Below are 27688 nucleotides of genomic sequence, written 5' to 3'. Positions count from 1 at the left end.
GCTTCCACATTCTCAGTCCAACAGGAACAGCCAGGGCAACAGCATCCAAAAGGAGATGGGATGCACTAACTGCCTTTCATCCCAAGGACCAGTTGTCTTTCAGGATAATCAGCCACATCAAATGTGAACTAAAAGCAAACAGGTTGAGTTTTGGTTTGTGGTTCTACCACGGCAAAGAACACTGGCCAAGGGAGACATTTTTGGGCATGTCACCTTAAGTATTTTCTAATAATTATTTAGAAGTTCTCAGATCCTACTCACAGTCTTTTTCCAGAAAGCAGCCTGATGTACTCCTGTAGCTATTTTAGAAGTATTTTTACACCGTACTGCATTGTGTGATGCAATATTTGCAACTGAACCATTCTGCAATAGCAACTGATAGGCAGTGGCTCAACCAGTGGAGAGCTGGAGCTCTTCACCCAACCAAAAACCACTCCTGAAGAATCCCACTGTACTCACTAACTACTCAACAGGTTCTTCTCTTTTGAGAAGAAACCACAATTGCCAAAGACCAAAACATCTTTCACACAGCCTGTTAACAGATGAGAAGTACACTGAAATGCAGCAGGGCTCTGCTGTGTTTGAATAGTACAGTATCAGTGATATTTTTAGACTCAAATGTTTTGAGTTTTCTAACTTCAACATGACAAATTAGTTTTCTTAACACATACAAAAGTTTTAACAAGGTGTGTGCTGAAACATAGCAGTTTGGAAAGAAAAAAAAAAAATAAAAAACACACCAAAATCCTTCTGGGGTCATGTGAAATTACTGCCCTTCTATTTCACCTCAGCATCTGCGCAATGAATTCCTAAACAATACATCTATGTGGCTCTTACTTTATAGAAACGCAGCATGTTAAGTCACCCCATGTTCTCTGAATTAAGCAGGGAGTTACCCAAGCTATATTTTTCACAATTATCTGCTCTTGTTTTCTTTCGGAATACAGTCTCCCTTCTCCAGGCTTTTGACAAGATGAATAAAGCTCTGTATGTTTCTTGGCATGAATGGAAAGTTTAGGAGCTCTGCCCAAATAAAAGCAAACCCCATGTTTCCTTAAGGCTGGACGAATTTATCAAAGTTTAAAACAATGCAGCAATCTCAACAATAAGTATCCCCCCATGTACCCAGCCCCAGAGCTATAACTGAAAGCTGATCTTGCTACTTTACTTACACAAGTTAAGATCTCAAAGTTTCTGTACGACTCTGTTACATCCTGCATATAACCACATCTCAAAAGATAAGGCTGCGTGATCAGCCTGAAAACGGACAAAGCCATACAATGAGGGTCTACCCCATGTCCACAGAGCTAAACTCATCCAGCATGCGGAATTTGCAAAGAAGACAAATAACAACCAACACTTGGATTGCTTGGATCTTGGGAACTGATTGACACTTGGTAAAGCATCCTGAATGCTGGCACTGATGTGGGGCACACCACGGTTACAGAAAGTGGCTGGCGGTGAGCAGAGGAGCCCTGTGCACAACCAGCCCTGTGAAAATCCCAAACCTCCCCTGCTCTTTGATGCTTCATGTGTCATGGTAGTACAGAGCCACAGAAAATAGACCTGAGGAAACCCATGAGCAATGTCCCGACCTTAAAACACCTCTTATGAACAGTTTTAACAATACTTACAGCTAAATCATCCTAAAAAGGGGTTACTGTTCCCCGCACTGGATTGAACACTGTAGCAGCCAGCCACACTTCCTGTTCCATTGCTCGCGTTCAGAGACAGTTTATTGGCCGCAAGGCTTTTGCCCAAATCCTCATAGGTCTCATTGCCACATTCAAGGGGAAGACACACACAGGTTCAGACCCATGGGTCTTCATTTACTCCAGCAGATCAGCATAGGGACTGCTGGGCACTTTACACATGCTTAGCTCAGGACTGTAGCAGGGTGCAAAGTAGGCATTGGAAAGCACAATTCCACACTAGTTCTGGAGTTTTGTTCTTTTTTTTTCCAGCAGCATTTACCTTGCTGTGCTCATCCTGCTTGCCCAGAGGAACAGTGCTTCCATCAGCTCTATCACCTCTTTCTGCCACAACCCACTCCAGCTCCTGACTCTGCCTGCAGAGGTGGGAGAACGTGGGGCTTGGAAGAGCTGTTCCTGCCATGGGCTCACTGGCTTTCTCTTAATAGAGCTGGAAGGAGAGAGCAACAGCTCTCCCAAACCTCACAAAGCCATTTTCTTGTGAACTTGTCAGGAGAAGGAGCCGAGCCCAAGGCCGGCGCCCACAAAGAGCCGGTACACTTGATCCTCCTGACTTTACTGAGATGCAGCTAATGAGCAATACAGCGGCTTAACCCGCAGAGTGTATTTGGAGAAGGTAACAGTTTCCTCATATTTCTCATTCAGGAAGGACCAGGAAACAAAGCAAGCTTTGGTTGACACCCTTAGCTTTACTATTGTTTTCTCCTCTGCCTCATTTTTGACAGAACTGCCTTGGCCGTGCATTCCACTGCACTTTATGCAGTGTAACCATGGCTCAGGCTGAAACACTAAATAAAATATGTTCAAATTAGGAAATGTTACAGGCTTGGACATACTACTGCAGATCTCTCCCTTGCCACCATGCAGCACTAAGGTACCAGTTTCCTTAGCAAAGCTTGCAGCTTGCTCTAACACAATGTCAGCACCTTCTATAAAAAGCATCATCAGATCTCACTTTCTACCTAATGAAGAAATAACTTTCATTAAGATGCTGCTGACAGCCCTTGAAATTATGCCAGTTTGCCCAACTTCCAGTTAAGGCTCTGTTTCTGACCAGCAAGCAGAGATGCTCCAGGCGGCTGGCACGGCTCCCTTTGCTGTGTATTATAAGAGGGATAGTAAGAAACCAAGAAGGGGGAAAGAAAGCAAAGAAAGAAACAGGGCAGTAATACAAAGAATGCAGAAGAAAGAGCCAAACTCCACGCGGTGCCAGTCCTGCACGGCCATGCCGCAGAGCCGTGTGCTGATGGGAGTGTGAGGCAATGGCACTGAACTCTGCCCTCAGCTCCATGGTTAAAGGTAACCAAGCTCCGACCTTGTGACAGTCGGAGCATGCAGCTGAGCACTGCATGTCCACAACAGACACTTCCCAAAGCAAAATCCCTCCTCTTTCCCTGTGTTCCCACATCATAACTGTTTCAACAGAGCCTCAGACCAGAACCACACAGGTAACTGAGGAGATAGTGTTAAAAGAAACATAAAATTATTTTAAATCATAGATCCTGGGCTGATTTGAGAGGAAAACTCAATGACTGCCTCTAGTTATCAGAACACCATCAGAATGTGAACCCTCTCATCAATCTGCTTTCAAAGCCCGTTCTGCAATGCTAAAGGGCGTCCCATCACACCAGGTCATTACTTTGGGTTTGTGTAATTTAGGAAATACTGCAAGAGGCCTTGCTTGGCTGCTCCTGGCTGATTGAGGCCATTGGCCTGGAGGCTGTGCAAGGCTACTGCGCTTAGCTCCCCCTTTTTATGGCTGAGAACAAGTGACAGACTCTTGCTCCGAAGCACTCCTATATTAGGATTCGTATTTCTCCATACTGCAGGACAGACAAGTAGTCCTTATTTAGTTCATGTAGGGGACTATCTGGGTCAGAGGAAAACTGGTACTAAGTGTCATTCACTTTCCCTGTATGGATCCCAATAGCTCTGTACACAAGCAAAGCTGACACAATCAGAAACTCACCAAGAGAAACAGGCACAAAAGCAGGAACAAGGTCACTGCTGCTGCTAAAGACAGGAGGTGATTTATGTGATAGTTTGTCTGTCAAAATCCTTCAGAGAAATGACCAGTTACACAATACACTCAGGACCACTGTTTTGTTGGTTGTTGGGTGTTTTGGTTTTTTTTTTTTTTAGTTCAGCACTGTTGTTGCAATTTAGGAGATGAAGCATCCCACATCACTTCCAAACTCAACAGCACAAAAAGCACCAACCTCTGTTTAAGAGCAAGCCATAGGCTCAGCTGCTCAATCCCTCATTGGCACAACAAAACCTACTTGGCTGGTGCAAAGATCAAGATACATTAGGCATCTCTCACAGGAGAAAGGAGAGGCAAAGGGAAAGTCATTGATGGGGCACAGCAGGGAGAACTACTCCACGGTGTTTCGTATATCCAATCTTAACACAGCCAGAAGTGAGCTCTCTACTACAAGGCTGAGATCAGTGAGAAGTCCTAGAGAAGACATGTCCCCCCAAAGCAAAGATAAACACTGACAAGCCAGATACACAAAGCTTCAAAGGCCAGGCTGCCACTTCAGAGCACCTCCACTGAATGGCAGAAGCTGCCAACAAGAACACTGATGTTATTGTCCGGGACACCCAAATCCCTCCTCAAGTACAGAGTTTGGTACTGCTTGTGCTTAGGGAGCTCTTCCACTACTGAACTGCCTTTGGTTTTCTATGACAGTGTAACAGGTAGCTTCTTACACTTTCTGCCCATTCCAATTTGACTACCAAGGTCACAAAAGAAAGAAAGCGACCAGTGCCACAAAACCCTTTTTGTTACTGATCCTTAATCCAGAACTGCAAACACAGTTAACATTTCTAAAGGAGAGAGAAGAGCCAGCTGTTTCCCTTCCCCCTCCACCTAGAGGCCTGGCTTTCGTGGTGGTTTAGCTCCATAGCTTTCTGTTAGCAGCTCTGCAGAGACTACCAGGTTATGTGCCTCTTCTTACAGATGTTGCTTGGTTGGCATGACGCAGGATGTTCTCCTCAGGCTTACAGAGATCAACATCTCACAAACCCGTTTTTCAGCTCTGCTCTGGCTAGTTTTGGGTCAATAACTGGGGTAGCAGTGCAAACGTGTGCACTGTGAAATTAGCAACCCCATCTTCACCTGGGGATTCCATCATGAAGAAAAGCCTGAATTTAATAGCTTTAGTCTTTAAGAGAAGCAACAACCTCAAACAAAAGCTGCAAGTGCTGTTGGGGACACTGAAGCTAAGAGATACCACACCGATCTCCCGTTAAAAAACTTGCACTATGCAGAGTAAATTCCAGAGCCACATCAGTGTGAAGGCTGTGGGCTGGGAAGCCTTCACCCAGCTGATCTCAGCCTGAATTCCTAGCAAAAATCAGTCTCCCTTCCATTTTCACAAGGCACTCTCACCACCGTGTTGTTCCCACATCTCCACAAGAAGCCCTCAGCCTCAGCCCAGCGTTCCCAGCCCTTCCAAAATCATCATTCACAGATTTGTAGACTGTGAGAAACAGATGTTCCCGAAGCACGCTGCCCTACCCGAGCCCAAGAAAGACCGGGGAAGGGAGGGGAAACAGGGAGAAGAAATCTCATTTAAGCAAATATTTCTGCCTGCCCCGATGACCTTACAGTCCCTGGGTGTTTCCTACCAGCCACGATAACACGGATCCCGTCAACTTTAGCCTTCTCCCTCGAGATGCCCCAGCCCCGCTGCGCGCTGAGGGGGCTCCGACTGCCCCGGGGGGGTCCAGCTGCCCCGGCACTGGGGGTCCCGGCTGCTCCTCCACCCTTTTCCTTCACTCTCTCCCTTGGAGGAGCGACTGCCCGGGGTTCCCAATGAGCTCCCGGCCCCGATCCCGAGAACAACCGCTCTTCCCCACCTCGTCCCCCGACCCCACCGACCTTTGCAGGAGCAGCAGCAACACTTCGCCAAGAGCCATCCTACACCGGAGCGGGCTGGATAGCCGCGCCTGCCCGCTTTCATGCTGCCTTCGGGCTGCTCATGGCAAGGAGCCACCGGCCCGCTTGGAAAAAAAAAAGAAAAAAAAAAAAATAGCCTCAAAGCCAAAAAATACTGTAAAGAGAACGACGCTAAGCGGCCGAGCCGCCCGCGGAGCCACCGCTGTCCCCGCGGAGCCCGGCGCGCACCTCCGGGGGCGGAGCGGAGCCGCCCCAGCCCTGCCCTTATGCAACGGGGCGGCGGCGGGCGGAGCGCCGGCAGCCAGGGGGGCCGCGGGAGGGAGGGGTTCGGCCGCGTCCGAACCGCGGGGATGGAGAGAGGAGCTGCCCCGCAGGAAGTTTGCTGTAGCTCTGATAGGTTACCGTGGTTTTAAAAGGCTAAACTTATTTTGCTATTTTTTTTTCCCCCCAAGTGCACAACTATCTTTTTTCCTCCCCGCCATTCCTTCAGCTTAAGCATCAGACGGCGAAAGCCTTTTACAGCTGGCTGGAAGCATTAACCAGGCTGCGTGCCCAACAGCTCTCCCATCAACTTTCTGCAGGAGGTCTGCCTGAAGCACCGCAGCCCTTCTGCTCAGGGTGAGAATCTGAGACACGGACCAACCTGACAGAGCTTTCCATTCAGAAAGTGCCAGCCTGTCACGTTAAGGTTTCCCACCTAAAACACAGAAAACTGGAGGTGTCAAAAGTGAACCTTGCTGGAGGCAACCGGTGGGCAGCTTGGGCAGGATGCCTAAGTGGCAGCATCATTTTACACATTTGTACTGAAAAATGAGCAAAACCAATACGCTCCCAGGCATCCATGTGGGAATTGTTCTTTGACTGCAGCCCCATTGGAAGCACTGGTAACCTCAGAACCAGACTGGAGCATGCACCGTTTCCTTGCCCTTGAGCACCAGGCTGCTGATCAGCATGTGAGAATGAAGTGAACCTTCACTCTGCCTACGTTTGCTGTGTGTTGTGTCTTTCTTTGACTTGGGACTTCGCCTATCTGGGAGATACACGGGCTCTGGTGTCTGCAGCAGTCAGATAATATCTCATGGGAAACAGTGGCCACAGCAGCAAGTGGAGAAGGAAGATGTGGATGGGAACCTACAAGGGCCCCTTTGCCCTTCTGCACCTTTCCTTTTCCTAAAGACCTTCACTTCTCCACCTTCTGCTTTATACCATGTACTCTTTTGTATTCTGCCTTTCACACCACAGCCTGCCCTCTGAGCTGCTGCCTCTCACCTTGACTCAGCCTGCTTTGTGCAAACAAAATAAAGGGGTAATGTGCTCTTTAGTGTCATCTCAGTGTGCTCCTGGTCTTGCTCAGTGTCTTCCTGCATGGAGATCTGGTCTACAAGGCAGGACCTGTCCTTCATGGAGGCTCTTCACAACACTAAGCACAGCAGAACCCTGCTCCTGGCTGCCTTTAAAAGTCTTCCAAGAAAAACCTTTTAGATTCCTTGTTTAAGAAACTAGAGACACCCTAAAAATAGCATTTCTGTCCCAAGACATTTGGCAGAGCTGACTGCTGCCAGGACACAGCATCCCATGTGGGTGAAGCATCCCACAAGGGCTCAGTATCCCGCATCAGCATTGAGATTTCACCAACCCGAGCTGGCTCCCACGAAACTCTGCAGATGTGAGAGGTTTGAGGGGTTCACAGGGACATCTAGTGGTAAGCCCTAACCAAATCCCGGCATTGCTTGAAAAGACAGAAGTTTCTGACTTCACTCAAGGAACAATCGAGCCATCAGGCCAAAAAGAGCACATCTTAAAGATATGGTGCACATGACACCGACAACACACAGCAATAAAACAAAGCTTAGAGGTGAAGGTTCAGTGAAAGAATATTTATGGGTGAAGTTTGACAACCAAGTTTGTAGTCCTGTAATTGCAGCCAAATTCTAAAACCTAATTAAAATGTAATTTCAGCTCTGAAAAAAAGTGGCTTGCTTAATTACAACAGAATTGAATTCATTATTTTGGGGAGAAGCAGGCTCTCTTTTTTCTTTCCCAACACTAGCAATACTGTGAAGGTTATATCTGAAAAGCTTCTCTTTTCAAAATATATATCCATATGTGTATTTACTGATGAATGTATGCTATAAATGAAAAAAAAAAAAAGAGATAACTAAAAGATAGTTTTAATAATCACAAATAATCACATCATATTGAGTAGCTCCTGTAAAGCAGAAGAGATGTGCTGCTGTGCCCACAGCTCAGCTGCAGCCTTGGCTGAGGATGGCATGGCTGAGGGACATGATTTAGTGGTGGGTTGTTAAGAGTTAAGGTTGTATGGTTAGGTTGAAGTTGGACTTGATGATCTTGATGGTCCTTCCTAACGTGAGCAATTCTGTGATTCTCTGACATCTGCCATCAATGTGAGTGGGACCTGTGCTGAGCCTGGAGCTTGGTGTTTGAGAAGCAGCAGATTACATGGGGAAAAATAATGCTGCACAGTTCACTTGGCCTAAATGATGAGTGAGGAGGCTCTTGCCTGCAACTAGGAAGGGTCCTTAACCTCACTTCCTATGTTCACATTGTAATTTCAATGTTATTTTTGGACAGGATGCAATAATATCTGGCTGAACAGCTTCTGTGTCCCCAAGTCAAGTAAAACTTTCCCACTCTCACTCTAAACTAAGCCCGAGTCTCAGGAATTCTTTGGGGAAACACCTCCTGGCACCAGATTTCTAATACAGCTGCTCTTATCTGCACTGGAGTGACTGTGAAGACGTTTGGGTCCCGACTTGCCCCACATGGAGCTGAGGCCATCAGCACTGCATTTGTGCAGCACAGAGGATGGAAGGGAAGTTGGGATGATGAGGCAGTGAGATCTTTCTGCTCCTGAATACGGCTTCAGAAATTCCCCAGGATTGAGACGCTTCTGGATGAAATCTCAGAGAGTCCACAGAAGTGACTTTTGCAGTGCAAGCTCTCCTAATACTTTTACCCAGTCCTCTCATGGAAATTTTGGGGTGAAAGACAGAATGTGTTCGTCTGTACACTGTGTTCTCTCACACCTTATCAGGGGCTTAATTTCCCTCAGTTATAAACTGAAAGATGTTTTTGAGGGAAACACAGCATAAAATAACTAATGGTGTAATGGTTCCATCTGGGTCAATAGAAATGTGGGGAAATACACTGGCCTGGATTGCCCTTGAGGTCTGTAATGCAGAACAGCAGTGACATTTCTGCCATAGTGACAGGTGCTGCTTCTTTCCCCCCATCATACAGGGAGATGAATAATGTAATGGCTATTGGGAGCATCTGTCTGTTGCTTATTCAAGTCAGTCCCACACTGTGCTTGGAGGTGTAAAGTGATCACTGCAGAAGACCAGTCCCAGTGGGCATCACTATTAGGGAGCAGGATGCATTACGGCTGATGTATTTTTCTAATCCAATGAAGTTTAAGCATTATTTACTCATTTCTTTTGAAAAAAAAAAAAGGGAAACAACTATCTAACATGAATTCAAGTCACAGATGGCAAAAGGGAAAGGGATACACAGAGTTTTAAATACATTATTTAAATATGTGATGTAACCTGCTGAGACATACTCAGAAGTGCAAGAACATGCATGAAATGTACCTTCTTTAAGGAGACACTGGGTGACTCCTTTCATTACTGATTCTCCCACCAAATTTCTGAATGATTTGGGGAAAAAATGTGTCTTCATTTTCTCTGCATGCAATAAAAAGATACTGGCAATTCGTAGTTGCCTTAAAGTGGTCTGAAACCGAGGTTATGCATCCTACAGTGAGCATCGAGAACAGTTTTTATGGTTTGATGTTCATTCAAATAAGTGTGTCAGAGTATGGCTCTGACGTTACCGGCTTTTAGATTTGGTATTAATATTAACCTTGATCAATATGTCCTGTCTGCAAATGCTATTCACAAAACCAGGTAAATGTGAACAACTGGAAGGAAGGCAGATTGGCAGAGTGAAGCAGTCCTTGCTCAACTAGCACATTTCAGTACATTATTCTTGGCTCTGGCTCCAGCTATTTTCAACAGCACTAAACATTCATTAGATTAAATCAAATGAACCACGTTCTTTAAAAATAGTCAGGGCCTCCTTGTGCCAGTTGGAAAAAACAACAACTTTATTGGGTATTAAAACAGATCAAATAAATTAAAAATAAATAAATAAATGGAATCATATTCCCTCATGGCGTAAGGGAGCACAACTCCAGGGAGAGGTTTTTGGCTCCTCAATGCAGCACAGTGGTAGGTAAAAAAAGAACATTCTCAACTAGCTAAAAAGAACATTCTCAACTAGCTAAAAGAAACAAATTAAAAGGAAATATGGACAACCCAGCACAAATTCCATGTTAAACTGCAGTGCAGGCATATGTTCAGCAAATGTTAGGATACGTCACTCCTTATGCTTCTTCTGTAGACAACAGCATGGGAATGGTTTATGACAACTTAGTAGAGTTGCGTGACCGAGTATCTTGGCCAACCAACTCTACTGGGAAGCCCTGCAGACCCATCTGCTCTGTCAGGTGCTCCAACATGAGAAGAACCTCACATGTACACTACACAGAACCCACTTCTCCTGAACATCATAAGTTCCCCCCACTGACAGCAACGTAACTCTCCATCCTAATTTACAATTCATTCTTTTTCTTTCTGCAAAGGAGGGAGAGCCTAAGACATAAAGACAATCTGCTTGGAGTCTTATCCGCCAAAGTATCTTAAAAAGCTCAATGAACAAACAGCACCAGGCAGATAGTGGTAGAGCAGACTACAGAATAAGGCACATACACTTACTTTCATGCAACTCTGGCTGTTTCAAGAGAACTTGAAACATCTGGAGATGTTCAAGAACCATGGAGATGTGACACTGAGGGACACGGTTAGTGGGCATGGTGGGGATTGGTTGACGGTTGGACTTGGTGATCTTAGAGGTCTTTTCCAACCTTACTGATTCTATGATTCTATGAACTTAGAGTTGTCCCCAGAAATTATGTAGATACATGTGGCCTTCTGCAAAGACCTGCAGGCAGGACCCTCTGACCTGCCAGCAGAACCACCAGAGGAGTTGCAGAATGCAACCCCTCACAAACCAGTTTAACATATGGGCTCCAGAAAATGGAGCCATGCACTGCTTTACTGCCATACTGAGTTACTCGTTTTCTGGAGAATGACAGTGGACGGTGGACACATCCAAAAAAGCTCCTGATGAGAATAAAAAAACAAACAACAACCACACAAGACCTTAAGCAAAAAAATAATGAAATAAAATTTTTAAGCAGCTTTTGTGTCTGTTTCCTGAAGCACTTATCTCCATTAAAGCAGAGATATATTGTTGGGAGTTACAGCAATAACCAGCGATGGAAGACACAAAGCACTAAAAGGCTGCTCTTCGGACATGTTTTGACTCCTCTTGCACTGTGTTGGGCCTCAGTGGGGCAATCATGAGCCTATCTCAGCCCATCGTGGTCTGCTTTCCAAGAGAAACAGGAGCCTCACCCACTTGAGCATGACAAAGGTGAGTTGTTTCAGCAACTACAGACTACTAGTGTAACAGCAGTATTCCTGATCTGCCTGCTTCAACTTGCCTGAGGTTGTTCTGTTTAGATGCTGGAAACCACAGCTAATTTTCTCTTTAAATGGCATTTCTCCTTCCTTGAAGAAAGCTTTTAGTTTGTTTGTTTATGTTTTTAGTTTTCTTTCGTTTTTTTTTTTTTTTCTGGTAGAAGACTATTCAGTCTATTGTCCTGTGATGTTTTGCAGTGAGCTAAAAACTTTGTTTATCACCTCCAGTATCCAGCACAATTATGGTTCAAGGCAAACAAAAAGAAAAATTAAAAAACTAGCACACACCATTTACTAGTTTGAAAAGAACCTTTCTCTGTTTGGCCAGTCTGAAGGAATTGGATTGGAATTAAAATAAAATTCAATGTCAATATTGTAGAAGCCTTTATTTACTTGGGCCAAATTATTGCATTAAGTGTATTTTCTTCTTTCCTCTGCTCTAGGATAGAAAGGGAATGTAGAAGAATTCTTACCAGGCAATGTTTAGGATGGCAGGACTTTTGGTTCACAATACCAGATCTAAGACAAGCATAAAAGAATCCATAAAGCTGTTATTAGAACTTACGGAGGGCACAAATAACAAGGATACACCTAACAGGCAGCATGCAGGGAGAAGAATTAAAAAAGCAAGTTTAAAGCTATTTTTTATCAGGTTTTATGGATTGACTGGCTAGAAAACAACTTTTCTGCTTACATCAGTGTAGAGTACCCTCTGCCCACAGAAAAGCAATGACTGTGTTTCTAGGATGCTAGCTGTCTGGCAGGTAGGATTTCTGCTGATGTCCTGTGCAGCAATGCTGCTCTGGGGGATGTCAATGAGTGTCAGTCCAGCACCAAATACTTAGAAATCCCCCTTCCTCTTGGTAACATCAGACATTACTGAAAGTGATCTTGTACACATTGGTGTTTCCAGTTACTCACTGCAAGAAGCAGAAACCTGCTGTCTTTCTGCAAGAGGGACAAGTACATGATGTCTTGGAGCACTTTTTAATTCCTACATTTAGCTGACTTCTGGGTATGTAACAGCTCCACATTACATGAGCACTCTGAATCTGAGCACCAGTCGCCCTGCCAAAACCCATTGTTGCCTTTTCTGTCTCTCCCAGGTGCTGTGCCTTATCCTGTGCCAATAGAAATGTTTGTGCAGCCTCACAGTGAATCTGAGCTGCAAAAGGATCCAGGTTAAAATTAACCTAACATGGAGCTTAAAAAGAAAGAAAAAAAAAGAAAAAAAAAAAGCTAACTTTAACCCAGATCAGTTTCTTGATCTGCCTTGGTTCTCCGGTTGTTATGAGGAGGAATTTACTGCAAGAGCCTCAGGGTACATGACGGATGCATCACCTGTGCTATCTCTTAGTTTCAGTGCTCCCACTCACCACAGCAGATGCTGACTGCTCGGGAAGGAATGGTGTACATGTCTGATGCTCCAAGAGTTTCAGTCTCCCTATGTGAGACAAAATAAGTGCTTTTGCTCAGAGGGTTAACTTTCACTCAGCAGGGAGGAGCACCAGCCCCCAGTGCTGCTGATCTCAGGCCCATCTCCGGTGTGCCTGCATGTCCCTTCACATGTTTTATGATGGCTGATGAGCGTGCACTTTTGCAACTTTGCATGCAGAAAGACACTTCTTTGCATATAAGGAAAGGCTATAGCAGATTGAACAGTGTGTAGCTCCCAGGTGAAGTCAATGTGCAAAGCAGTTCTCCTGTGGTGCAGCAGCATGTCTGCGTGGCACAACTATAGCAGATTTGTCTGAGCAGATGTGCGATGGCCATGAAGACCACTGGGCTGAAAAGAGTGCCCTTCCCCTGCCATCTAAGCTTTTTCACAGGTTAGATTGGCCTTCCTCAGCATCAAGAGCACTTTGATTCCTTCACACTGCATGAAACTTAATTTGTATTTTGCAGTCAGTGGAAGGAAGAATGTTCTTATTTCACTGAGTAAGAGTCCTGCTGAGTTAATAAATTCTTCAGTGCTTTTCTGAAGAATGACATTTGGCTCTTAAAGCTGGATTCTGTTCTCTGATACCTAAATGCAATTCCCAATAATTTTCCAAGAAAACTGGGTATATATTCCTTGGCAAAATGCAACTGTTAACTTAAAAATCTGAAGATATGTGATATCTGCAGAAAAACTAAAGAGCTGGGTACAGTCTAGAAGGAGTATAAGACTTAAAATATCTAAAAATACTTTTTAAAATGATCTATGGGAAAAAAATATCTTGAGTTGAAAGATTTCAGTCTTCCTCCCTAATCTAGAAAATAGAATAATGCCTTTGAAATATAAACATTGGGTTCTATTATCTAACTTTTGATCTCTTTGGCTTGCAAAAGCAAAGGGCAACAAAAATGTTTAATTTAACATCAGACATCTAAATGCTCTTGGTGAGAAATGTGGAGCACCAAGCCCACTTCATGAATAGGAGAGTTAACAGCAAATATTGGTTAGAAATTGTGTCGCTGAAGAGATAGAATCAAGGCTGCTTTTTTTAATGGACAGGTCTTGGATAGATTGTTACTACTGTTTCTGTTTGCACACCTTCAGAGGGGCTAGAAGCTATCCCAATCTTTATTGCAATGTGCAAGCAATTATCACAAATGGACTTTGCCTGCCTTAAAGAAAAGAAAAATGCCATTCTGGAGTTAAAGCAAAGCAGAATTTGCAAGAAGAGGTAATATCTTTCACTAGACCAATTAATATGAATGGAAAAATTACACTTGCACTTAAATAACCTTCTGGCATTGACTATTAGATCCATCGCAGTGACAGTAATATTAACTCTACTTTCTAGAATTTGGGATTAATCTGAACTAAGCAAAGCTGACATGAGTTTGGGATTTTCTTGCAAAATGTGTGACTTGGGAATAACTGCTCTGACAAAAATGCTTGTGTAAATGACAGGAGAGTCAGGCTTCTTGTGTCAGTATCAATATATCAAATCTGTGCTGAAGCAGATATACAGAAACATAATTTCAATTACTAAAAAACATTATTTAATATGCACGTGCTTTGGATTTCAGTTTGCCTAGCTCTGTCTCAGACTAGTAAGGGAAAAGGGATTTTTAGCAGAGCTAGCTTATTTCAAAACACACTTGTAAAATATTTGTTTAAGATTAGCAGCTGAAGGATCAGCCCAGCAGTGTGCAGGCCTTGCAAGTGTAAATACTGCATTGGGGAATAATCCCTTTAACTGTCTGGAAGCTGAAAGAATCAGAAAGCAATACTTTTGGGAAGTCTGAAATGAGATTTGCTCTCATCTTTAGTAACTGCATCACTGCAATTCTCAATAGGCTCAGCCTCTGTGTTGATGCTACAGAAGTCACATCTACATTCTGATGTTGAGTAAGCATGAACCCAGAACCAGCAGTCTTTTTTTTTTTCCCTCCTGCTTAAATTTTAAACAGTTCAGGGCAAGAGACCAGGGAGTAGTTTACAGCACACTCAGCAAGGCAGAGGAGGGACATAATAATGAATGGTGGCTCACTGAAGCTGGTTACGCAGCAAAAAGTTGAGGCAAACAACCCAGATCCCACTCTTCCCCTGCAGCACCAGATGGATTACAGTCCAACGCCCCTCTGTGAATCTGCTAAATTTAGTCTGGCCCCAGAGGAAACACAAGACACAAGCCATCCACATGCTCCCGTCGCTCTTGCAGCAGAGGCAGCCGATGACCTTCCTGTTGTCTCTCTGGGCCAAGCGCTCCAGAACAACTCCCCCCTTCCCACTGCTCTGCATGGATCTCAAGACACACGACCAAATGCAGAGGAAACAGATTCTGCCTGAGGACCTATATTTACACCCTTCCTGTGGGCTGCTTGTTTTTCACTAGTGGGGCAGCAACAAGGAGATATTATGGCTGCTGGCTTCAGGCAAACATAAACCTCATGTTGCAAACCAACTCTACTCCACCCACTTGCTTGGGTGGCTGCAATGAGCTCAAGCACCACAGCTCAAAGAAACAGAAGGCATCTATAAGGTCTCTGGGCAGCTCGTAAAAAGAAACTGACACCAATTTCAGACCACTCTCAATAGGTGTCTCCTCTGTATTTAACTGTATAATATCCAATCTGACCTCGTTTCCTGAACCTCAGTGGCACACAGCAGGAGCCTGGGTCCTTTCTCAGTACAACTACTGCTCAGGCTCAATCAGAGCTTCTCATGGAGTCCCTTTCAAAGGCCCCTCTCTCTGCACTGACCCTGCTCTAGTAAGAGAAGGCAGAGCACAGATGTTTTATGAAAGGACACACGCTGTGATCACACAGAAAACTGGGGAATGGGCAGGACAAGCCTTTCCACACTTAGGGTCCTTCTGATGGGAGATTCCTCTGTTTTTCCCCAGGCAATTTGGATGCTGCACAGCCCAGATTACTCCCCGGAAGTGGTCCTGCTTAATGAGCCAAAAGTATAGTATTTACTTAATAGAACTATATTTGCCCTTGGTGATGTCACAACAGCTGGGACATCAATATATGAATAACAAAAATTTAAAGATTCCCTTTCCAGCACATCTTTGAAGACAAGGTGGGAAAACGGGACCAGTGCAATCTCACCTGTCCATGTACACACCGTCGAACTATTCCCAGGTTGTTCCCTCTCAGATGGATCGTGTGCCAGAAGAAGGCTGTGCAACCCCCCCACACCTTCAAACCTCATCTAAGAATCCAGGTCACCCAGTACATTTGTGATCATGCAGCCAGGGAAGGAGCTTTGTGCATGGTCCAGCCCTTGGAAAGACAGCTGGGAAGCCAGGCAGGAGAGCAAGAAGGCCATGGAGAATTTCTGACCCCAGTCATCCCCAGAGACTGCGGAAATGCAGTGCTGAGTCTGGGAGGGACTCACAAGAGCTGCTTTCCCTCTCTCCCTTCTCTACAGCTCCAGCTCATGATGGGAAGGCCCAGGGTGCTCAGCCTTCTGAGCATCCCACCTTAGACTGGCCAAGCCAGTATATAACACAAATGCTGAAATAAGTAACCATACCCCCTTCCAAAAACTGCTTCGCCAAAAAGCCAACAGACATATCTACAGGAAACAAATGGCTCTTCATCCTGAGAAGGAAAATATTTGCTTTTGGACATACCCATCTTATCAGCAGCACTCAACACAGTGCTGACAGGAGCTGCATGGCAGCAATAGACCATGGCCATCTCCATGGCAGCAATACCATGGCCATCTCCGAGGCAGCGATATACCATGGCCACCTCCTCCAGCAGAGAGAAGCGCTTAACCCTCTGAAACAGGAGCGTTTCTATCTTCCTACAGATCCACATAGAGTTCAGTTCCTGCACTTTTGCTGATGCTTTCTCTACTTTCCCTGCCAGCTTTTCTTGGTTTTTAGTTGGCTGACTAATTTGATTCTAAAAGCAGAATGATTTCTTATCCTGATAGGCAGCAATTCTACCCCATACTCAGTCAGAGTCTAGGATGTTGGTGCCAGTATGTTAATGAAGAGGTACAAGTGATCGATATATTACCTGCTACCAGGAAACCCAATTTTCTGAAAGCCTCCTAGCCAAATTAAGCACAGGTCCCAGAGGTGCTGTAAGCTACGCATTAGAGCACTGAGCACAAGTTGCACAATAATAAAGCTGTCAGATCACTGCCAGACAGGAGTGCCAGCTCAGGTGCCCTGACCTTTTTGCAATATCAGCTACTGAATTGTGTCCAGTTTAATGTTGTATTCTGCCTGTTTGCTGTACTCCCTGAGCTGCTCTTGGTACACGCACGGTGAGGGTGACCTGTGACAGGGATGGATGAAAGAGCAGGAAAAGCAGATGGATGAGTCCCATATTCATAATATCTCATCCCATAAGCAGAATCAGGCCCAAGACACACTGATGTGTCCAAACATCTAACCTTTCTGATAGGATTTTTGTGACTTAGAAGGTGTGAATTATAGCTCTGTCTGTATCACTGCTGAATTTCCCCCCAGTTTCTCTGCCAGACCAAGTATTGAATTCTTTGACATTCCAGATGAGCTCAGCTGACTGCAGCATTTTAAATCCCAGCTCCATTTTTTCCTTTCTCAGTATAAAATACATCACAGCCACCGTACACTGAAACTTGGGGTTAAGCTGACTGGGGATTAGGTGGATAAAGTTTTACCCCCTGTCAGAAAGGGAAGCAAAGGCAAAGTAAACAAGAAAATTTGCAGGCCTTCTCTCTTTTAAACAAACACTCCTGTGTTTAAAATAATAAAAATTCTCTGGAAAAAAGCAAAGCGACTTTCTCCAAAATAGCCTTTCCTGTTTTATCATAGCATTTGTCTAAATTGTACTTCTCCAAAAAAAAAAAAAAAAGAGTTCCAGGTAGAGTGCTGGAGGACTTTGGCTTTGATTAGATAACAGAGCAGCTGAAGCAATAAGTGCAATTGACTTCACTGGTACCTGATATGCCCTAAACAAATCAACATAGTTGAAGCTTAGCTTTAAATATCTAGCAATGCCATATTAAAAAAAAAAAAAAAAAGAAATGAAGACACTATGTCACTCAAACACACACACCATCAGATCATGGCTCCAACAGCCTGAATACGACCTGCCTCCATGGCTTGCAGTTGCTGAGACTCCCTGTGGAGTTGTATATGGTGTACTAATATACAGGTAAAAATTCTGGCAGAACTACAGTCATAGCAATATGAATGTTCCTATTCACTCATTCTCTCAAACTTCTCTTGGTCTACCTCTTAAAAGCAACAAAACCCACATTTCATCACCCACATTGCAATGGTATTTAAATACTTGCTCATTTTTTATTATTTTGGAGCTAGAATAATGGAATTATAGAATCGCAGAATCACCAAGGTTGGAAAAAATCTCCAAGACAATCCAGTCCAACCTTCCACCTATCACCAATATTTCCCCACTAAACCACGTCGCTCAGTACAACATCTAAACATTTCTTGAACACCTTCAGGGTTGGTGACTCCACCACCTCCCTGGGCAGCCCATTCCAGTGCCCGATCACTCCTTCGAAGAAGTTTTTCCTAATGTCCAACCTGAATCTTTTCTGGTAGAACTGGAGGCTGTTCCCTCCAGTCCTATCATTAGTTATATGGGAAAAGAAGCCAACCTCACCACAATCTCCATTCAAGCAGTTGTAGAGAGCTATAAGGTGTCCCCTGAGCCTTCTCTTCTCCTGACTAAATAATCCCAGTTCCCTCAGCGGCTCCTCACAAGGCTTGTGCTCCAGACCCCTCACAAGCTGGATAATGGAGTCCAGGAGAAAGTGTTAAGAATGGATACTTTATAGGCATCTGACTTCTTCCATGGGATGACTATGAGGTAGGAGAAAGTACGGAATCCAAGGATCAAAAGATAATAGTAGATATGGGAGTGAGCTTTCACCAACCTTTCCAGCAGCTGAGCAGCCATTGCCCACTAAGGGAGAAAGGAGCAAATTTGGGGGAAGAAGCTGTAAACATGCATGAAAGTGAAGCCAAACAGCCATTCTTCTTGGAAAGAAGTGGAAGACATAGGAAAGAAAAAGAAAACAAACAACAAAACATAAAGGCAACCTGATTGAAATAGCAAAGCAGTTTGGAGTACTCCCATCCTTCTATTTCCATTCCTTTCACAGCAGCACGGAGTCACACTCATCTCTGTCTTAGAATTATTATTTTTTCCAGGTATATTGTGGTAGAGCAGTAGTTCGAAGCTGGGTCCTGGCAGCATGTGGTGCTGGCCCATAGAGGGCTGCTGTGTTACACCATGCTGATTAGCTGACTGATTACCAGTGGTTCTACCATAATTGAAAAGGAATGAAAATGCAGTAAGAGCTCTCTTGATGGGATTGTTCTACATAAACCGTGTCCTGAACTTGTAAGCAAGAATACCACGCGGCATCAAAAGCCAACAGGTGAGGTTCATGTGACCTCTCCTGAACGACTATACAATGAAATTGTGACCTTGAACATCCCTGGTGGAACAGTAATAGCAACAGAGGCAAGAATCTGTTTTGTTTTGGTTTTTTTTATATTATTTAAATATTGCATATTTATATTGACACTGGGAACCTGAAGATTGCTTGTTTAATGAAAACCCCGGTTTACATGCCAGTTAAATCAACTACTAACTAATAAAATGTTTCCTTTAGTTTGAAGCCTTGCAAACAGTTTAATCAACTGCTCTTAATTAAGGCTTTCAAAAGCAAAAACAATTTCTCAGCCACAACAACAACTGAAGGTTTAACGTAGTGCACTAAAACTTCTGTGTCCTCACACAGCGCTCCCAAGAAATCAGGAATCATTACTATAGAATATGTTTTGCAACAAAGATTCTTTAAAACACAAAAGAAAAAGTGCATGAGCCAATGCAGATCACAATTTAATACTCCACAGGAACACGGACATAATAAACTCAGCCCAGGCTCTTTTTCCCCACTGAAATTCAAGATGTTCCTAAAAACCAAGACATGGGAAGAAACAATTATGTTTTTTTCCTATGTAGTTATTTTCTGAGGTCAAGGTCTGGAGAAAAGAGACTTACAACCTCAACAAGAACCACATTAGCCTCACTGGCTCTGCATGCTAATCTATTTATTCATCTGCTCTTTCCCACAAGGAATGGTCACAAAAATGCAGGTTTCAGGTTAACTTCATTTTCATCAATGCTATTCTTCTCACAGGACTTTATGGACTTTATTCATCCTTCCTCTGCTTCTTTCTTTTACAGCCCAGCCTGCAATCACCCCCACCAGCCGCAGGCTCTCTCTGGCCATGGAATCATATGGGCTCTCTGAATGTAGAGCCTGCCCCCTGAGCAGCACCCAAGCCACTGTCCCTCCTGCCCAAAGTCTAATGGTATCACAGCTGATGCACTCAGGCCAACAGGATCTAGCTGGGAAGTTGCTCACCTCACAAGACACCTTGTGAGGCCTATGTTCCTATTTGCTGTTGCAAGGACTCACCACTGCCACCAAAGCCCCACTGTTAAGTGGCCATCTGCCTGTGCAGCATCTTAAAATATGTTCCTCACCTCCTCCAGAGAGATGGACCAGACACAAGGATCCCACAGGCAGGATCTAGTTTGGGGCCCTGAGTGGGGTCCCTTCTAATATCATCAGCCTAAACCTAGTCCCATAAAGCCCTACTGTTTTAATACCTTCTTTTTTTCTTTGGTGATGGGAATTGTTTAAAATTTCTGTAAGAACTAGCATTTGAATTACACTGGGACTTTGATTTTACAGCAAAAATGCTGAGCGAGTGGACAAGAGCTCTAAGATCAAGGTTTCATCTAAAGGTTTCATAGGCCAAGTACAAATATGGAATCACTCAGTTGAAGGTAGTAGGTTGATAACAGGAACATGCCAGTGTGCTTAATGAATATTGACTAGGTCATTAGGTTGCTTTCCATCCATGCAGATTTCTCTCTTAATTTGAAATTTATAGTTTAATACCTTAGAGCTCAATTATAGAGTAAAAGAGACAGGAATAGAAGTCACAGTTTTCCTGTAATTAGCCCCATGAGACAGTTCAAACAGAGCTTCATTCCTAGTGCCACAGGTCTTTCTTTTTCCTTACAAGGGAATGCCAGTAATGAAAAAATACATATAAATTTTCAAATACAGTAACAGAGCCTGCAGAACAGTTCTTTTTATTCAGTCATCCATAAAATATTTATGTAAGGTGAATCCCAGAAACCTGTTTGCCCTTTTACAGAGGGTAATTGCAAACACTGTCAGATCACTGGAAAGCAAGAACAGGCAGGGCTCTATGGGGCTCTGAGCTGTAAAGTCATGAAAAAACTAAGTGTGTATCCTCTATAGGAACACAGCCAGAAGTAGGACAGAAGGCTGGGAGACTGATCCTTGACATCTCTGCACTTTCACTGAACAACTGCATGAGAAATCTGCAGATACTTCATTATGAAACATAGGAAGTGTTCTATTTGGGGTTTGTTCTCTTACATTTGCACCAACTTTTTTTCTTTTGTAATATTTTATGTAACTATTTTTAAAGAAATAGTGTAAAAAATAAATAAATAGGAAGAGAACCAGACCACACGTTCAGAAGTGAACTTTGATTTTGTATTTCCAGTGGCTTTCATGGATAGCATTCTGTTCAGGTGTTGATGGTTCAGGTGCTTCTTTTCGGTTTCATTTTAGGGATGGTAGGTACCTTCGGTTAGTCTATGTTCACAAGTCTGTTTTATGTTTATAGTTCACAGTAATTTACTTAGGACAAAACAGCAGTTTATCATTTTGCACCAAGAAGATGCAACTATTTTAAAATATTTGTCAAAACTCCATATGCTTACATCAAAGCTGGCAAATTTTACCATTTACGTTTTAAGTACAGATATTTTCTACTCTCATAGCTGCAGTGTTTTTAAAGCAAAGAATTGTATGCCTTGGTAGCTGCAAGCAAAATCCAACATATTCCACAGCTGTATATCTTTATGTATTTGAAACAGATGTCAGAAGACATCTTGGTGTTCACATAAGATGTGTCAGCCTTTGCCCTGCATTGTAGAGAGAGGCCACACATTTTGGAAATTTAGAGGGGGTTTCATAAGGAAGGGTTCATAATCCAAACCATACTGAAAGATACTGGAAACAGAGATGGACACAAGTCTTAATAGCCACGTATGATGCTAATCCTTGCAGCACCTCATGAGACTGGCAGGCTCCAGAGGCTAGTGCATTTCCCCCTTTACACTTACTCCCCTTTCTTTATTTCAAGCATCTGTTTATTCAGTTTAAACAATTTCCTGTTCTCCTTATGGAGGGACAGCTGATTAGACCCAGAAGAACCTATTTGCTGTACTCCAGCCAAAACTGTGAGCTGGACAGTTATTTTTATAATTTCTAGCGGCACTTCTGGAGATCGCATTAGCGCTGAAGCTCCCCAATCCAGGTTTGGTATGTGCAGGAAGAAAATGGAGGCTTCAGGGCAAGGAGATGAGAGGAAGTAAAGGCCATGAACACATGGCTGGACCAGCCCCAGACTGACTGCACCTGCCAGGAAGAGCATGCAGGCCAGCTCAGCCAGGCTAGAGGGATGACATGCCCTGCAGCCTGGCTGTGCTGTGCTCAGGCAGCCCAATGCCCACACCACTCTGTCTCCATCCTCTTCGGGACCGCCAGCTTCCCTGTGCACCATGCCATGTGGCCCTTCACAGTGTCCTTCAGTATCCTAATGCCATGGCCCGCACCCAGCAGACTGTGTTCCTGTGCTTCCTGTGAGTCATGCCACGCTGGGCTCTGCCTGCTCTGCCAGACTGAATTTCGGCTTTACCCGTTTACTCACGGCTGTAATCCACAGGGAGGTGTGGCTGCGGTTCCCAGAGCTCTGCATGGCCTTTGGAGAAGGCAGTGGCCAGGACAGGCTCCAGGTGTGGCAGGTCTGCGTGACATGGACATGCTGGAGTTTGCACCTCAGGCAGTGGGGACAGTCCGCATTTCCCTCCTGTGTTTTTTAAGGCAAAATGACTCTAGGCCCTTTACAGTGCCCTGTTTGTTCCCTGCTCCCTGCCTGCAGGGAACTGAGAGCACGATTTCAGTGCTTTTTCTCAAAACAATCAAAACCACCAAGCTTAACTTATCCAAACGAAGAAGGATCAAGTTCTACTTCCCCTAATGCAGAGGGAAAAAATAAACAACTTTATAAAGGCAGATGAGGCTGCACGTTTGAGCCAGGGAGCGGGATGTTAGGAGCCATTCCCCTTGCCCTAATTGTGACAGGAACATAGCCCTAAAGGGACATGCTTTGCCCACCCTGAATGGAGCAGGTCCCACTCCAGCAATAGGGGGCACCTCCTGCATCTGGCTGCACAGATGTGATGCATGAAACACACAACACTCAGACCATGACACCAACTGAATAGGCCACAGACATCATCAGAGACAAACAATTTTTCACCACTCAGAGCAGGTGTTTGTAGGAAAGTGCAGGTCATTTCCATGCAAACTGACGTCAAGGCCCAGCCTCTCAGGGTGATGCATGTTTTGTCACACTCTGATTGCAACACCTTCTTTGCCTCTTGTACCAGTACACTCACATCTCCAGTTCACCTGTCAACCTGGCGGCTTGTTTGCAATCATAGGTGGACAGTGGGGATATAGTAAAAGACCATGCATGAATATGCACTGTGGAATTCATAAAATAACATGTTCACAACTTAGGGCATGCTGTGTGTATACACAGCGTTCTTTTCCCTCCTCGTTGGCTTTTTTTTCCCCTCCATCTCAACTTTTAGGCTCTGAAAGCAATCCTTGCGTCTTATTTTTATCCTGCAGCTCAACACAGTAACAACTGCCACACAGCAAAGGATACAGACATACAAACATTGATTCATGGGATGGAGCTGGGCTGGTGCTGAGCTGACTCACAGAGACCCAGTAACAAAACTCACTCATGACTACACAGTCCTTTGCCCACATCGACTGCCAAAGCAGCCCAAGCAGCTTACATGATACAAAAGGGGAAATCCAAAACAATCCGAAAACACCTGTCAGGCTGTTGCCTACCTTTTCCTGAAGGGAAGAAGCAATCCATCTCCACGCTGCTACGGGAATGGGAAATGCAGAGAGCGCTGCTGGGGACCAGACCTTCCTGCGGTGGGCTCCGCTCCGTGGTCCGCACCAAGCACCAGCCTGGCCTTTCACTCGGCCTTTCCAGCAGCTCCACCGTCTGCCCCACCTGAATGCTCAGCTCACTGCTGTGTCCCGCCGTGAAGTCCTGGAGCACCACGGTTAGTTCACACCCTCCAGACAACTGCCCAGGTTCAAGGGAAAAAAAAAAAAAAAAAAAAAGAGTAGGAATAGGAGTTAGGGCAGAATGAAAGCAATCATCTTTGCATCATATTTACACTGGCAAAGGCAGGCTTTGTGCTCCTTAGAAGCCAAGTTAATCATTTCTTTTGCCAAAGTTCAACAAGTTGTGACCCTTGTTTCCTTTCCTTCTTACTCATTCTGTTGGGCTTGAGTAAGAAATCAAAGTTACCCACCCCGTGGCCTCTTGAATGCCACAATTTTCTAGCTGGGGGTGCCCATCACAAACCTTGCTTAGTTTGTGGGGTTCCTTTCTAGTCTGGCACTAGCCCAGCCAACAGCTTTGGCACTATGCCTCATGGCAGAACAAATCCAGCTCCCTCTTACAGCACAAGCCAGATAGATACATTCCCACATGCCACCACGCAGTGAGGATACAGCTGCTACATTTTGCAAGACAAAAAACATTGCCCTCTTCTTCCCAAACTTGTTCTAAGGTCCTTTTGGGAGATTAGGGAATCCTGATGGGGCAGATCAGAATAGCTCCTCCCACGCTGTCTGATGGAAAACAGAGGTGTAAATATATAAACGTAGAGTGACTGATTATATGCTGACTTCCAGGATTTGTATCTAAGAATAAATGTATCGTTTTACATCCGTACTGAGTGCTGGCAACCTGCTGCTTTCCTTCAGTCTCACACCCTGTGATATGCAAGGAACAATACTGGTCTCTGTTTAACCTTGATCTCTATATAACCCAAGACTGGATAGAAGCATTTGTGTATACAGCAGAACAAAGCAGAAAAAGTGACTGCACAGGCAGCATAGCTAACAAAGCTTGTTTTCTTACAGATTTGGATCTCAGGGTTGGATTTGCAGGTGTCTAAACAGGTGTGAGCACAAATCTGGATTGCTTTCTACCTGCCCATCATTAGGGGCCCTTGTCTAGGTCCATCTCCACATGCTGCCTGCTTCCTGGAACATGCAGGATCCTTTGAGCTCCTTATTCCAGTATAAAATTTGATTGAATTAGCTCACTGATTCGAAAGGTATTGAGCAGCAACCAAGCTGATTCAAAATCCTGTAATATCATGAACCTCACTGTCCTGGGATACAAAGCTAAGGACAGGCGCATTATAAAATGTTTTTAAATAAACCACTTGCAAATCCAACTGAGCTGAGAGAAATGTTGTACAATGCCTAATATCTATGAGAACTCAATGAGAAGTGGGATCTACTCATCAGCTGGAATGGGTGAGCCCCTTGCAAACCCATTTCTACAGACATCACTGTAGAGCTGTGCAACCTCAAAATCCCTTTCTGCGGGCCAGGCAGTCTCAAATGCACACTCCCATGGTAACAGCACTCTCCCCACTCAATGGCATTGTGGTTTGTGTGTCTCATGAGACAGGCATGAAAGAAATCCCGTTCACAGTTCCAATATATACAATTACAGAAAGGGGTCAGTGGACAAGGACTGGTTCTCACCTGTCCTGTGTCTCTGCCGTAGACGAAATGCTAGATTGGGGGAAGAAGAAGGAAATAATTCTCTGAAAGATTATTTGTAATAGATAGAAAAAAATCAACCAAACCAAACAAACCATGGCAGCTGTTGGAGGCCATTCAGACAGCGTGCTACCACTAATCCTTGCAGAAAGAGCTCAGTGAGCTGATGGAACATACAAGAGATCAATTTGGCACACTCTGACATGCTTTCCTTGTAACACACAGCTATTGGAAGAATAAGATATTGCTATAATATTTGCTAAGGTTTCTTTGCTATGGGATAATTTGAGAATTACAATTTTTCTTTCTGATCCAATATGGGACCCGATTTGGCATGGTATATTTAAGATACAAGAAAAATCCAAGAGACAAACTGAAAGCACTGCCGTGCCCTGCACTGAAGTACCACTAGGTGTCCGTGTTTGCCATCACACCGCAAACTCTAGCTGCAAGGAATTCACTCTGCTTGGCTTCAGGCAGAGGCTCGCTAGGTGCGGTGTGCTGAGCTGGGCAAGCAGCAGCAGGCTCAGATAGGAGCCCTCCATCCATCGCTTCCAACCGCAAGGGCAGAGAATGCGCTGAAGCGGTCAAAACCTTTTTTTCAGATGGTCAGGTTGATTTTTGAAAAATAAATCATAAGAGGAGAGCTGGAGCCCACCACAAACCTGGGGGCCTTTGCCAGCCCCTCCCCAAATAGCTGAACACCTGTGACAGTGGATGACTCAGTGAGGGTGGCACCTGTAAGCAGTACCCCCAGAGGAGGCAGGTGTGTTCCATGACCTGCAGGTGCCATGTAGCCCTGAGCTCCTGGTTCTCCCTATCTCATTAAAAATAGCTATTTAACATGGTGAGAACTGGAAGTCATCAGCCCCCCTCTAGCAGCCTGTGGCCAGCTCACTGCTGAAGCAGTAATGATGTATGTAAAATGATTTATTTGTAGGAAAAGACATTAACTTCGGCATGAGGAATTATGCAGGGACCCTTTACAGGTATAGTTAGCTCAGGTAGGGGCCCACCGATGATTTTTAGGTGCAGACCACAAAGAACAGAAGGAAAACTTCTTCCTTTTGCAAATGACTTCACTGTGCCTATTCTGTGTCTTCTATACCACCACACCACAGAACACGTGCTGACCAAATTAACCCACAGCAAAGAAATCTCTCTAGAAAGACTGTATTATACTAACACGTACGCAGTTTATCAGTCATTTAGGAATAATGCAAATACACCTGCTTCTCAATGACAGAAATCCTTTCACCTATGAAGTGTTCCCCAAACTATTAATGGCTTAATTTATTTTTGGAGAGTAAATTCCCAATCTCAGAGAAGGATATCACGGTTTTCTCTCTTCCTCTGAGCATGCAATAGATGGGCTACTGCTTTCTCACATGGATTGCATTTGGTTTGGAAAAAGAAAGAAAATAGAGAATGCCCTTACAGTTGTAGTTCACAGGTAAATGGCTTCATATTTTAACATATTATGTTCACTATTATCATTCTTGTAATAAAGTCGACCATTAAAACTATTGGCTGAATACATTTAAAACCCAGACAGCAGTGTGCTGCACAGCCAATCCACGAGACATTAAAATAAAAACAGTGATACAGCAGGTCTTTGCAGAGCATAAGGCAAAACTGAAAGATCTGACACTGGTGCAAATGGAATGAATTACACAGAAAGCAATGGCTTGAAAATCAGTAAGAAAAGGACATGCAGAATGAAATAGCGAAATGCTAGAAAGAACCACTGAATAGAATCATAGAATCATTAAGGTAGGAAAAGATCTCTAAGATATCTAATCCAACTGCCCACCTACTACCAATACTGTCCACTAACTACATCCCTCAGTGTCACATCTCCACAGTTTTTTAACACCTCCAGGGATGGTGACCCCAGCAACCTCCCTGGGCAGCCTGTGCCAAGGCCTGACCACTCTTTTTGAGAAGAAGTTTTTCATAATATGTAACCTGAATGAAAGAAACAGTAGGGCTCCAAGCAGTCCACAGCGAATGTGTGGTGTGTCCTGTGTACCACTAGCATAAGCCCCAGCCTGTTCTCATGCTGCTGCCTGCCACCAGCGAACCATCTCCCATCCTTTGTGATCACTTGTGCCTGGTCTAGGGAGCATCATTATCCATGAAGCACATAAATGTTTTCATCAGGATGTGCTAAAACAGATCAAACTGTGCTAGGAAAGAGTCCTGCTCTATGTCACCAGTGTAGGTGGGAACCAGCCACTCAACAACTGGAAATTACCCTATTTGCTGCACAACATTGCTACCAAAACTC

General features: G+C 44.3%; 1 protein-coding gene across 9 annotated transcripts in view; it reads right to left on the bottom strand.

The window, feature by feature from the left end:
- The window catches only part of KALRN (kalirin RhoGEF kinase), a 447237-nt gene that overhangs the window by 58005 nt on the left and 361544 nt on the right, over window positions 1-27688 (bottom strand). For 6 of the 9 annotated variants that reach the window (XM_042827277.1, XM_042827280.1, XM_042827273.1 and 3 more), the window contains 2 exons: window positions 25381-25410; window positions 23650-23896 (listed from right to left, as the gene is read on the bottom strand). In XM_042827277.1, the coding sequence (XP_042683211.1) occupies window positions 23650-23896; window positions 25381-25410 (277 nt within the window). Of the gene's footprint in view, window positions 1-5598; window positions 5842-23649; window positions 23924-25380; window positions 25411-27688 lie in introns of those variants that run through there. The other 3 variants (XM_042827275.1, XM_042827279.1, XM_042827278.1) reach the window with 3 other exon arrangements.

The sequence above is a fragment of the Centrocercus urophasianus genome, unplaced genomic scaffold (assembly GCF_019232065.1).
Source record: "Centrocercus urophasianus isolate 14NV4802_14NV808 unplaced genomic scaffold, USGS_Curo_1.0 seq_28, whole genome shotgun sequence".
Classification (NCBI taxonomy): Eukaryota; Metazoa; Chordata; class Aves; order Galliformes; family Phasianidae; genus Centrocercus; species Centrocercus urophasianus.
The sequence above is the reverse complement of the archived record's forward strand: the minus strand, read 5'-3'. Positions and strand labels throughout refer to the sequence as shown.